At 50.0% G+C, this 12,850-nt stretch overlaps 1 protein-coding gene across 2 annotated transcripts in view; it reads left to right on the top strand.

Annotated features, from left to right (window-relative positions):
• The window catches only part of DLG5 (discs large MAGUK scaffold protein 5), a 137,686-nt gene that overhangs the window by 44,593 nt on the left and 80,243 nt on the right, over positions 1-12,850 (top strand). For both annotated transcript variants that reach the window (XM_003939767.4, XM_010350445.3), the window contains exon 2: positions 12,412-12,480. In XM_003939767.4, the coding sequence (XP_003939816.3) occupies positions 12,412-12,480 (69 nt within the window). The remainder of the gene's footprint in view (positions 1-12,411; positions 12,481-12,850) is intronic.

Genomic DNA, 12,850 nt, shown 5'->3' with positions numbered 1-12,850 from the left:
TGTCTTAGTGAAGACCTTTCCTTTGTAGTTGCCCTCTTTGGCCTTTGTGGACAGAATGTCCCCAGCCTGTCAAGCCTGGGATATACCATGTCCTTGCCTAATGCCCAGCTCGTGCCATGAGACATGGGCAATTCTCAGAGCCATCATTTTCTCTGGCTGATGACTCAGCTTACCTTGAACTGAGATTAATGGAACACGCCACTGTGGGATGACATGGCACTACGGGGCAGCAGGGGAGGGACCCACCTTTACAGTTCTTTTTCGTTCGGTCTAAGCATCAGAATCATGAACAGGTTTCTGAAACTCCATTGGTCCACTCCATTTCCTGCTGCCTTCTAAAGATCCAGGATGGAGATACTTCTCTAGCTTATTCTGGAGACTGTACTGGTCTCTCCTGAGGGGCCAGAGGAGTGAGAAGGGCAGAGAGTTTGAAGCTAGGACCAGAGGAGAAGGCTGGCAGCTGAGCTGTGACAGAGGTGACTGGAACCCTTCTTTCTCATGCTTTCCTTTCTTCCTTCTGTTGGAAAGATGGCCTTGGCCACAGTGCTGAATGCTGGCCACGAGATGGCACGCCTGCTTGGAGAAGAGCTATGACCTGCTGGTATTGATTGCTAGGTACAGTAACTCCTGTTCCCTGAGTGTTAACACTGGGTGAGGGATGCCTGCTTGTATCCTTTTCTATCCAGTGGGACAAGGAACTGCTAGTGAGTGTCACTTTTTCTGATTTTGTCAGAAAGGAGGAGGTCTGATCAGGAGTTGAAGACCAGTCTGGCCAACATGGTGAAATCCTGTCTCTACTAAAAATATAAAAATTAGCCGGGAGCAGTGGCACATGCCTGTATTCCCAGCTACTTGGGAGGCTGAGGCAGGAGAATCACTTGAACCCAGGAGGTGAAGGTTGCAGTGAGCTGAGATCACGCCACTGCACTCCAGCCTGGGTGAAAGAGCTATACTTTGTCTCAAAAACAACAAAAAACCACCAGAGGAGCTCTAGGGTTAGTGGATGAGAGTCCTGCCTGAATTGGGACCCTCTGCTTACTAGCTTTGTGGCCTGGGGCAAGTTGCTTGGCTTCTCTGAGCCTACATTTCTTCATCTAGAAGATAAGTTGATAGTGGCCCATCTTGAAGGGTTGTTAGGAGAATTAAATGAAATAATCCGTATTAATAATGCCTTTCCTGCAACAAGAACTCAATAAATGTTACCTGATGTTAGTATAGTGATACATTCAACAAAAACATAAGCTGTGACATATAGGATGTCTGGTATATATTGAAGGCTCTCCGTAAGCTCTGCCTCGTTTCCGTCAGCCTCCTTGATAACTGGGGAAGTTCAGTGGGTAGGTGGAGTGCAGATTCAGCTTGATCAGGAGTCAGGAGGATTGTGCGTCTGTCTTACCTTCACCATTAAGCAACGTGGGCATATCTGCGCACCTCCCTAATCCCTGGCCACATGCAGTTGTGTTCAGTTTCTTACTTATTTATGTTTTGAGATGGAGTCTTACTCTGCTGCCCAGGTTGGAGTGCAGTGGTGTGATCTTGGCTCACTGCAACCTCCACCTCCTGGGTTCAGGTGATTCTCTTGCCTCAGCCTCCTAAGTAGCTGGGATTATAGGAATGCACCACCATGCCTGTCTAATTTTTGTATGTATTTTTAAAATTTTACATTCAAACTGTTACTGGAGAATTTTGTACTTTTAGTAGAGATGGGGTTTCTCCATGTTGGCCAGGCTGATCCCGAACCCCTGACCTCAGGTGATCTGCCTGCCTTGGCATCCCAAAGTGCTAGGATTACATGCTACCGTGCCCGGCCGTGTTCAGTTTCTTTACTCGAGGGGTCAACTCTCCTACCTTACTACCCACTTATCCTCTGTCTTCTTGGTTGATTTCTCATCTTCTCCCTCAGCCCCTGGATACTCAGGTTCCTTCCTTGGACCTCTCCACTGCCCTTCCTATCCGTACTCCTTCCTTGGGTGATCCTATCAAGGCTCATCACTTTAAATACTAAGCATATTTTGGGCACGTCTTTGTAGCAAACAAACAAAAAATAAAAGTAAAAATAAATACTAAGCATATAATGACAATTCTCAGATTATATCTCTAGCCATGACCTTGTCTCTGAACTTGAGGCCTGTACATCATCTGCCTACCTGCCTGACACCTCCCTTGTGTGTCTGTAGGCACCTTACTCGTGACCAGGCCCAATGGGAACTCATGATTCCCTCCCTCCCTCCCCCATCTGTTCCTCCTGCAGGCTTCTCCCTTTCAGCAGGAACCAACTCCATCCTTCCGCTTTCCAGGCCAGGAACCCTGGAGTCATCCTTGACTCTTCTTTCTTTCCTATTCCACATTTGGCCTGTGAGCAAATCCTTTCAGCTCTGCTCCAAGCCAAATGTGGAATAGGAAAGAAAGAAAAGCTCCAAAATATCCCCCAATCCAGCACTTCTCACCAGCACCATTCTGGCCACTCTGGCCCAAGCCCTCACCATTGCTCCCCTGGACTTGTGAGTTTGCTGTCTGATTTGTTTCCATGCTTCCCTGCTTATGGACAGCTTTCAACAAAGCATCTAATGAGCCTGGGTAGATGTCAGACCATGTGTTTCCTCTATTCAGAGCTTCCAGAGGTTTCCCATCTCACTCCGTTAAAGCCCCGAATCCTCTCTGTGGCCCCTACGGTCCTGCCTGGAGTTGTCATGTTGCCCCTCTGACCTCATCTGCATCTTCCTGCAGTTCACTCCACCCGAAGCACACAGGCCTCCTGCATGGGCAGGCCCCAGGGCCTTTGCCCTTGCTGTTCCTCTGCCTAGAGCAGTCTTTCTCTAGCACTCCACACTTCCTCCAGGTCTCTGCGGAAAGATGACCTGCCCAGAGAGACCCCTGCCACCACTGTACTCCACCCCCACCACCTACCCATTTAACCCTGCTGCATTTTTCTTCATAGCACTTACTACCCAATACAGTTTATGTGTGTTTATTTCTCCCCCCATCCTGTTGCCCTGTTCATGTGAGCTGCATGAGGGCAGGGATTTGTCCATCCTGCTCCCTGCTGCATCCCAGTACTTCACCCAGCGTTGGGTGAATGAATGGGCCTTGTGTTTCTGGGGACAGACACACCCACCAACAAATAGCATCTTTTACAGGACGCTGACTGATGTCTGTGTGTAGGTGGTGAGACCAGAACTGGGTGAGTGGAGGGGCAAGCCTGGTGTGATTCCAGGCACACAGTGAGCACTCTGGTTTGTTCTTTGTGAATCAGAGAACCGGAAATCACAAGGGATACTGGGAATGGCTTGGAATTGCCATGGCCACGTGGAATGGTGGGAGGGGACAGGAGGCCTCTTTGTCCTAATGGAGGATAATACACAGGCATAGACAGGGCTGTATTCAGATATTGAGAGGCGACACTGATAGTTGGGGTGAGGGAGAGGCATTAGCTCTTGAGGGAGATGGTAATGGGAGGCACACAGAGTATTCAGTACAGAGCTTCTACCAGCAAAACATTCTACCAATCAAGGGAAGGCCGGGTGACTGTCCTCCAGGTCCCGTCCATAGCACCTGACATCTGTGTACACTGCAGAGGCCACTCCATGCCCTGCCTTCCTTAGGAGCCTGCAAGAGGTAACAGTAAGGAGAGCTGGTGTTTATGGATCACTTGCTGTGCACCTGGCTCTGTTCTAAGGGCTTTCCTTCTCTTTTGTCATTCTGTTCTCTTTAGCTATTATTCTTCCTATTTTGTAAATGAGGAAATACACAGAAAGTAGAAGCAACTTTTTTGAGGTCACACAGCCAGTGAGTGACAGGCCTGAGCCAGCCAGTCTGATGCAGAGCCTGCGTTGGTACGGGTGCCCTGGGAGGGTGCAGGGCAGTGTACTCTGCAAGGTATTCGTTCCATCCAGTGTGGGAGGGAGGGAGCCTCTTCTCCATTTACTGAGTAGTGGAAATTGAGCGCTAGACTGGAGCAGGAGGGAGCCTGGGTGCCCGGTGCCTTTCAGAGAGCTGCTTCCTGCCTGTCGTGACTTCTGGGGCTTATCAGAAGTTTATTCCAGGGCAGACATGCCCCCTGGGGGATGTCCGGCTGGAGCATAATGGAGGCTTGGCTGCCCCTTGGGTGCCCATGCTGCTCGGATTTCCTGTCTGGGCTTGGTGTGGCATGTGCTGTCAGGGTGGTGGGGCAGAGGCACTGCGGCCTGCCCTGCTCCACTCCTTCAGCTGTGCTCCTCGCTTCGCAGGTACTGTCAGGCTTGGCTGTGTTCCTTGTCCCCCCTCCACTCTCACCTTCCAGGGCATAGCATGATGGTCCCGTCCTCTTCCTGCTGAGTTCATCAGACCCTCTTTGGGTCTCCTCCTGTGCCTTTTAGATATAGAACTGTCTCAGCCCGGCCAGGAGTGACGGCAGGGAGCAGGGCTTGGTTTTGGTGATGGAAAGCCAGAACCGAGAGGCGTTCCCACCTGGTGTCAGGTTGATGGTCCCGGGTCCCCCCACTGCTCTCCTTCCCTCCCTGCTCCCATCCCCAACCTGCAGCCCAGCAACTCTGAAGGGAGACAGACCAGAGAGGGTGGCTTTCATCAGACACAGGCTTTGTGGTCATCCCAGAGCCTCCAGGAGCCTTTGCTTCGCTGATGAGGATAAGCAGGATGTCTGACTGTGGACTTTTTTCATCCCTTGAAATTCAACGAACTTCCATCTTTCCTTCTTGATGTGCCAGTTTTTTAAAAAAAAAAATTTTTAAATGCCTGTCACTTGCCTCTTAAAAGAGAAAAAAAAAAAAAAAAGAAAAAGATCAAAACCAGTCCAGTAGTTAGCGAGTGAAGGGTCTTGCATGGTATTGAATGACTGATTCTGGGCACACATGCTTTGTTTTCCCTCTCTTTTCATATTTTTGCCTTGGGGCATTTTGGGTAGGGAAGGGAGGGGAGTCATAGATGGCAAAATAGATGTGAGAGTTTTCTCAGGTTCAGGCAGTTTAGTTCATTATTTTATAAATGGCCTCGAGAGTCCAGTGGGTTAGGGAATGTGTTAAGGAATGGACACACAAGCCAGGTGCACACATGTGTCATCCCAGCACTTTGGAAGGTCAAGGTGGGTGGATCGCTTGAGCCCAGAAGTTTGAGACCAGCCTGGGAAACAGAGAGAACCTGTCTCTATTTATTTTAAAATGCAAAGTAAAAAGAAAAAAATGGACAGAGAGCTCAGCAGGCATCCTCTTCCTTCCTGCCCCCACACAGATCTCACTGCACACCTGGTTAAATTATCTGGGCAATGCCCCCTTGCCTTTCCTTTTTTTTTTTTTTTTTTTTTTTTTAAAGAGATGGGGTTGGCTGGGTGTGGTGGCTCACACCTGTAATTCCAATGCTTTGGGGTGGATCACCTGAGGTCAGGAGTTTAAGATCAGCCTGGCCAACCTGGTGAAACCTCGTCTTTACTAAAAAATACAAAAATTAGCCTGGCATGGTGGCACGAGCCTGTAGTCCCAGCTACTCAGGAGGCTGAGGCACAAGAATGGCTTGAACCTGGGAGGTGGAGGTTACAGTGAACCGGGATTGCGCCACTGCTCTCCTGCCTCGGTGGCAGAGTGAGACTGTTTCAAAAAAAATAGAGATGGGGGTCTTGCTCTGTTGCCCAGGCTGATCTTGAACTCCTGACCTTAAGGGATTCTCCCAATTTAGCTTCCCAGAGTGCTGGGATTATAGGCATGAGCCACCTCACCTGGCCACCTTTACATTTTAGAGATGGATGAGCCGTTCTTATCATGACCAGAAATGGGGGGAACCAGCATCATTACTATGGTTTGTTTTTTTTTTAACCATAGTGCTGTTGCTTGTTCTAAAAGTTGGTGGAAGTTACTATAGCAATATCTCAGCTGGGGAAAACAAATATTAAATCTTAACTTACAAACCTGGTACTTTGGAGCGGGCTGTGCACATGAAGGGTGAATCTTGCTTAACTCAAAGGTAACAGCGGGTGTTGCCTGAGTTACCAACCACGCTCTGCATGTCAGGAGAACGGGATTTTCCCACCCTGAGGTGGCATATAAGGCATGTGTGAGCAGGACTTCCTTGATGACATGCCAGTGTCTGTGGTTGCTCCATTCTGGGGCCATGGTCACCTTATACCTTCCCTGAAATATTGGGGCATGTCAGCTTCTAAGTTTGGGTTTCAGTGTCTGCAACCTTGGGCCATGCTTTTAAGGGGTAGGAGGCTGAGTCCCTAGGGAGGGGCTAGGGCTACCCTGAATGTAGTTCTTCCCCCCTCCCCGGCTCATCTTACTTCTCACCTGATTACTGAGAATGGTTCTGCAAGCCAGCTTCCTAGTAACCCGCTAGTAGGATCTGAGCCCTCTGTTCCCCCAGCATCCCAGGAGGGCTTTAGATCAGGGAAGGCGAGCCTGCAAAAGTTGATAGCACTCTGTAACTTTCACCCTGTCACCTCCTTCCTTGTCTCTGCAGTTCACAGAATTGAGTGGCTCTCAGTGAGGGCTTGCCCACACCCTGCGACTTCCCTCTGCAGCCATCACAGGCATGGGTATAGAATGGGGACCATGAAGCCATAGCTCCTCCTCCTCTTTCTTCCTACTTGGATAGAAGTGGGTCAGCTCAGAATGCCAGTTGAGTGTTGTCTCCATGTGGAGAGCTGGGCAGGGAGGGGATGAGCCTACTCCCAGGGAATAGAGCTGGCCGTGCTCTGAGAGTTCTCACCCTCCCAGAGAAATAGTTCTGCCTGTTGTCTCCTGCAAGCCAATCTGGCTTCTCCTGTACTTATCCAAGGCTACCATCTTCCGGGGCCAGCTCCAGGCCCCTTCCTCCATGAAGTCTTCTCTGACTGCACTTCCTTGTGGAGCCAGGCAGCAGTATTGTGTGTAGGATTGAGAGCACAGGTCCTGGGCTAGACTGCCTGGGTTTGTATCCTGTTTGCATTCTTAGTAGCTCTAGCATGACCTTAAGCAGATTAATTTTTCTAACTCTTAGTTCTTCCTCTGTGAAATGGGCCTAATGACAACCTCTGAGTTGTCATGGAAATTAATGGAGGCAGCACATGCAAAGTGCTTAGCACAGTCCTAGCACTTAATAGTGCTTAGTACCTATTAGCTGCTATTATTTTTCTTAGTGCCATACAGTGCAGCAGTTTGCTTGTGGACTGTGTGACCTAGTACAGCTTTCTATGTAGGTAGTTGAGGAATTGAACAGCAGAGTTGCAAGGGCCCTCTACAGGTCTGGTCCGACCATGGTAACAGCAGGTAACACTTAGAGCACTGGCTATGCAAGGTGCTATTTTAATCACTTTTCACATACAGGCAGAATATCCCTTACCTGAAATCCTTGGAACCAGAAGTGTTTTTGCATTTTGGATTTCTCCAGATTTTGGAATATTTGCATGTACATAATGAAATATCTTGGTGATGGAACCTAAGTCAAGATGTGAAATGTATTAGTGTTTCATATGCACCTTATATACACATAGCCTGAAGATAATTTTGTTTTTTCCTTGAGGAAGCAGAATGTATCCTGCGCCTGCATTTTGACTGACCCATTACATGAGGTCAGGTGTGGAATTTTCTGCTTGTGGTGTCATGTCAGGGCTCAAAATGTTTTTGGAGATTTTGGAGATTTTTGGATTAGGGAAACTCAACCTGTTTTAAATCAGTTTATCCTCAAACAGCTCTAAGAGATAAGTACTCCTATCATCCCATTTTACTGATAAGTATGTGGAAGCACAGAGAGGCAGGGTGACTTCCCTAAGGACACACAGCTGATAAGGGGCTGGGCTGGGAGCTGACTCCAGGCAGGTTGGCCCCAGCTGTGCTGTAATCATTACTGTTTGGCTCAGAGAGAAGGGCCTTCTTCTGAAGGCTACTCATAGCAGGTGAGTAGCCTCGAGGTTCCTGAGCCCCTGGCTTGCCATTCTTTCTCCTGAAGCTGGCCCAGTGCCATGCTGGGTGCAGGGCACGTGTTGGGAACTTGGCTGACACATGCGGGTTCGGGAGCGACTGGGCACCTTTGGTCATTCTGCTGTAGGCTTGGTTCCCCAGTGTGAGCTAGAGGAGGGTGGCAAGGTGGGGCAGGTGCCCTGGAAGTGACTGTCGTCCTGGGGCCCAGGCAGTACTTCCTGCTTTGTCTCCAGGGACTCCAGAGCCCCAGGGAGTAGGAGTTGGCTTTCTCCCTCCCCTTTCCCCGGGGATTGAGGTAGGGGGTGCTGGCCTCCCATGACCCTGAGCTGTCAGCGCTCTGCCTTTCTGCCTGGGCCTTTCTGGAGGACAGGGAGAACTCTGTGTGCTGATTCAAGGCTAGAACAAGTTCCTTCAGCCATTGCAGGTTTCACAAAGAGGAAGTGTGAGTCACCGGGGCCTTTACAAGCTCCAGGTGAATGGAAGGGGTGTGATGAGGGTGCGCTTCCATCTCTCTTGGGCCCCATGGGCTGTGGGAGGGGATCTGGGAGGGCTGGGGCATTTCATTATTGTTCGGGTGATTTTTACTGGAAGTTCTTTTGAAGTGGTCTTCGTGACCCAATGGCGCTGAGTCACAGAGTAAATAGAATTAGCATGGGCCGGGCTCTTGGAAAGGACACAGACAGTGCCTGTGGCCCGGGCCAATCCCAGAGGGTCACCAGGCTGGCTTCCTCCCAGAGGTTTCCTTCTGCCCCTCCCAGAGTTTCAGCTGCAGCCTCCGTGTGCATCGCACCTTGGGACTCCAGCTCTGGGCCAGTGTGTGGAGCGCTTGCCCTGGGGGCTTGTGAGAAATGTATTCTGAAACCCCACCCTCACCTGCTGAATAAGAGCTTGCAGTGCCCAGGTAGTTCCTTTGATAGTAAAGAATCTCCTGATATCACACTCTGGCCCACATGCTCACATCTAAACTTGGCCTCTTCTGGAAATGTTCCCACGTCATCCACTCTCTCTGGGCCTCGTCAGGACCTCTGCAAAGTACTTGGTAGTTTGCATGAGTTTGTGGTCGGTGCCCTGCTTTGGGGGTGTGTGTGTGTGTGTGTGTGTGTGTGTGTGTGTGTGTGTACACATCAGGAGGCTGATCCTACAGCCCCCGTTAGCCCTGGCCACTCTGTGAGGTGGAGAATGTCCCTCCATACCATTTCTCCTTCCACAGCAGCCCATCATCCTAAGTTTCAGGGTCAGGTGGGGTGGAGATGCCTTCAGGAGAACCTGGGGGAGACTGTCTCTTTCTCCTGGATTGGGGCATGGCAGAGGATGCCGACACCTGTCCCTCAGCCCCATAGAAGCCACCGGCCTTGAAAGGACACCGTGTGACATTGGGGGGAACAGTGGCTTCTTTTGCCTTTTTCTGACAGTCCTGACCACACAGGCCTTTAGGACAACAATAACCACAGAGACAAAGCCTGACCGAGACAATGTCGTCTTTGGGCCTTCCCCCCCCCCCTCCTTTAATGATGTCCAAGGCTCTGGGAACATTGTAAAAACTGGGTCTTGTCCAATTTTAACCACGCCCCCCACCAGCTCCTAGGATCCCTGCCAGCTTCCTGGGGAGGGGGTGGGGGTGATGCCCAGAGATGCACATAAAGATGTCATGCTGCCCTGGTCAGGCCTCAGAGCCCAGTCAGGACTGCAGGGACAGGGAAGAGGAACAGAACGTGTCGGTTGGCCTGTGGACTCCCCCAGCCAGGGAGGGAGGTGGTTGGAGAGAGGGAAGGGTGTCTGCCAAGCTTAATTAACAGTGGAAACTTGCCACGGGGGAGGAGAGAGACAATCTGAAGAGGAGGGGCAGTTTACTGGAAGATGGGGTGCCGCTGATGCCAACGGTAAGAAAGAGGGGAGCGTTCCAGCAGCGGCATCCGGAGCACAGGCTGCCAGTGTCGTCAGCCGGGATGGGTTGAACGTAGGGATTTCTGGAGGTGAGAATTTATTTGTGCCTGCTTTCCTGAGTAGGCGTCTTCCAAAAACAATCTGCTCATGTATCAGTCGGCTAGCCTTCCTTGCCGCCATAAAGAAGAAATACTATTTAAAGAATGACAGTTGAGTTTAGGAAATAGACATTGTGTTGGGTTCTTGTTCTTTGAAGATATCAATGGATTGCCCGAATTGCATTTGACTTTATTTCACAGCTGTTGAAGCCACACGTAATGTGTATGATGTAGAAAGAGAGATGGGTTAAAAAAGTGTGATGCTCATTGTTTTGTTGAGACAAAAATGCAGAGATACTGAATGCACAGCAAAACTCATAGTGTGGGTTGGACTTCAGATACGGGAGGTAGAGCATGGGTTATTCAATTTTTTAGCAGAATTGCAGAATTTCAAGGCTGAACCCGGTTTTCTGGTTGTATCTCCCTTTAAATGTACTGACTTTGCCATGCCATCCATGCCACTGAGTGCTGGGCCTCCCTCACTGTCTCACCCCCAGGCTTTTCATACCTGGCAGTGCTGACTGTGGTCATCCTGACCTGTTCAGAGATGCAGCTTTCTCCAGCATCTACCCACTGCTCCTGGTTTGGCTGCTGGAGGCCATCAAGAGCAAATCTAATCCCTTCCAGTGGTCCTGCTGAAGGACAAGACACCTACCCATTCCCCGGTCATCCTCTTCAGTCCATGCTCAACACCTTCGGAAGTCTCTGAAAATGTGATAATGAGGCTACCGGTCCTTGCCAGTCTCTCCTGTCCTAGTTCTTGCCATTACCAAAGTTGCTTTTTGCTTGCTTTTTCTTTTTTCTCCCCCCTTTCATCTCTTTTTCTGATGGACACACCTGCTAGCTCACCTTCCTGCAGTCTGCCTCTCTGCCCTCCTGCATGATCCTCACCTCCCCAGCAAAGTCTCCCCACTGTCCCCTCAAGGTCTCTCCTGTCCCCCAGGGGCCTCCCACCTACCATGTGTCTTCCTCTCCCCTGCCTTACCCCAATTTCTTAATTTCTCCTCTTTCCCTTCCAAAGATGTGCATGGGGTGCTAGTCAAGAGTTGCAGTTGGAAGATGTTTGTTTTTTTTGGAGATGGGATCTTACTCTGTTGCCCAGGCTGAAATGCAGTGGCATCATCATGACTCATTGCAGCTTCGACCTCCCCAGGCTCAGGTGGTTCTCCCTCCTCAGACTCCCAGGTGGCTGGGACTACAGGTGCGTGTCACCATTCCCAGCTAAGTTTCTGTATTTTTTGTAGAGATGGAGTTTCACCATGTTCCTCAGGCTGGTCTCGAACTCCTGAGCTGAGGCAGTCTGCCCACCTCGGTCTCCCAAAGCACCGTGATTATCGGCGTGAGCCGCCGTGCCCAGCTGGGAGCTCCTTAAATTTGGTCCCTACATTTCTGGTTCCAGAGTCCAGGATCTCATTAGTTCTTGGCAGCTTTCTGATGCCAGAGCCCTAAGGCTTGTTCAAAGCCCTTATTTCAAAAATTCCATCTCCAGCTCACCCACTTGGCCTGGTACATACCGCTCTTCATTGTATAGTTCTGTTGGCTCCAGGAACAAAACACTGTATTCGTCCTTGTTTTCCGTGACCGGCCATCTCTGCGTGTTATGCTTTGTCCCCTCCCAATTTAGTCTCTGGGTCAGTTCGCCCTCCCTTTTAATTTTGTGTCATCCATGGTCTTGATGAGCAAAACGCACCTTCTGTTTCTGTTAATCATAGAAATGTAATTGCTGAAATGGGATGGGGGAGGGACCTTATAAGCTGTCTGGTTGAACTCCTTCGTTTTGCTAACCAGGAAACAGAGTTCCAGAAAACAAAAGCAACTTGCTCAGCACGACCCAGCTATGGGCACCTACACAGAGTTAGGTTCAGAAACTGGGCTTCACAGTGCTAGGCGGGTAACATCTGGTTTTGAAAATATTTGAATTCAAACCAAACCACAGTGGTTGTGTGTCCACAACTAGGAATTAATATTAAGTGTGGACAAAAAAAAGCGCTACCTTCTGGCTTTGGTGATGGTATAATTGCTCATCATTTTAGGAGTAACTTTTAATAAGGGGGCAGTTACTAACTAAATTATTAAGAACTGAGCTGAATACAGTTAGAACCTAAGAGCAAAACAGAAAAAGAAAAGATAGTTCAGTTGTTTAATTTCTGCTCTGTTACCCTCCTCATGGAAGCCAGAATCATATTGATAGAGATCTGTAGGAAACCCCCAGACCCCATCTTTACCTGGGACACATCACTCCCTTCCTAAGCCTTTCTCCAGATGTTCCAACAAGAAGTCAGCTGACTGGCTCCAAGTTCCCCTCTGCCCACCCACCCAGAGCAGGAGGGGCCAATAAAGTGAGGCAGGGGACTGGGCAGAAACACCAAAGTCCAGATCTGCTGAGTGCGCCTCCTCTGCTGGGCCCCAGATGTGGATTTCTAGTGCCTGGTGCATGCGGCTCTCATGGCCTGGCATTGATTGATGATTAGCTGGCCTGACACTGGCTTTGGGTGAAGATGAGTGACCCCTTCGGGTTAGTAACATGGTCGCCCCTCTTTCCCCAGGTTCTACCTATAGCGTCCTATCCACCATGCCGTCAGACTCAGAAAGCAGCAGCTCCCTCAGCAGTGTGGGTAAGTACCACCTTCTGGGGAGGACACTGGGTGGGCCAGGGGTCTGTGTGGGAGCCAGGGCAGCCAGGGTTCATGGGAGAGGAAGGTGGCCCTCCCTGGTCAGAGTACTCACAGGATCATCTTCTGTTGATTTCATTTACACTTTCTCCTATCAGCAAAAACCCAGTTCTGATGTTAGAAGGGAGGTGGGCTGAGTGCTGGGAGGTACATGTTTTGCCATTGTTTACTTTGTCAGGGTACAGGGCTTCTAGAGGAGCCTGTTGTCCCATCACCCCCACCCCCACCCCCACCCCCAGCCCAAAGGCCTCATAGTAACTCAGTGACCACTACCCAGGAGACTTCACCCCTTTTGCAGTTGCCTTGGGAACAG

The sequence above is a fragment of the Saimiri boliviensis genome, chromosome 12 (assembly GCF_048565385.1).
Source record: "Saimiri boliviensis isolate mSaiBol1 chromosome 12, mSaiBol1.pri, whole genome shotgun sequence".
In the NCBI taxonomy this organism is placed as follows: domain Eukaryota; kingdom Metazoa; phylum Chordata; class Mammalia; order Primates; family Cebidae; genus Saimiri; species Saimiri boliviensis.
Note: the sequence above shows the minus strand (reverse complement) of the source record. Positions and strands in the feature narration are given on the sequence as shown.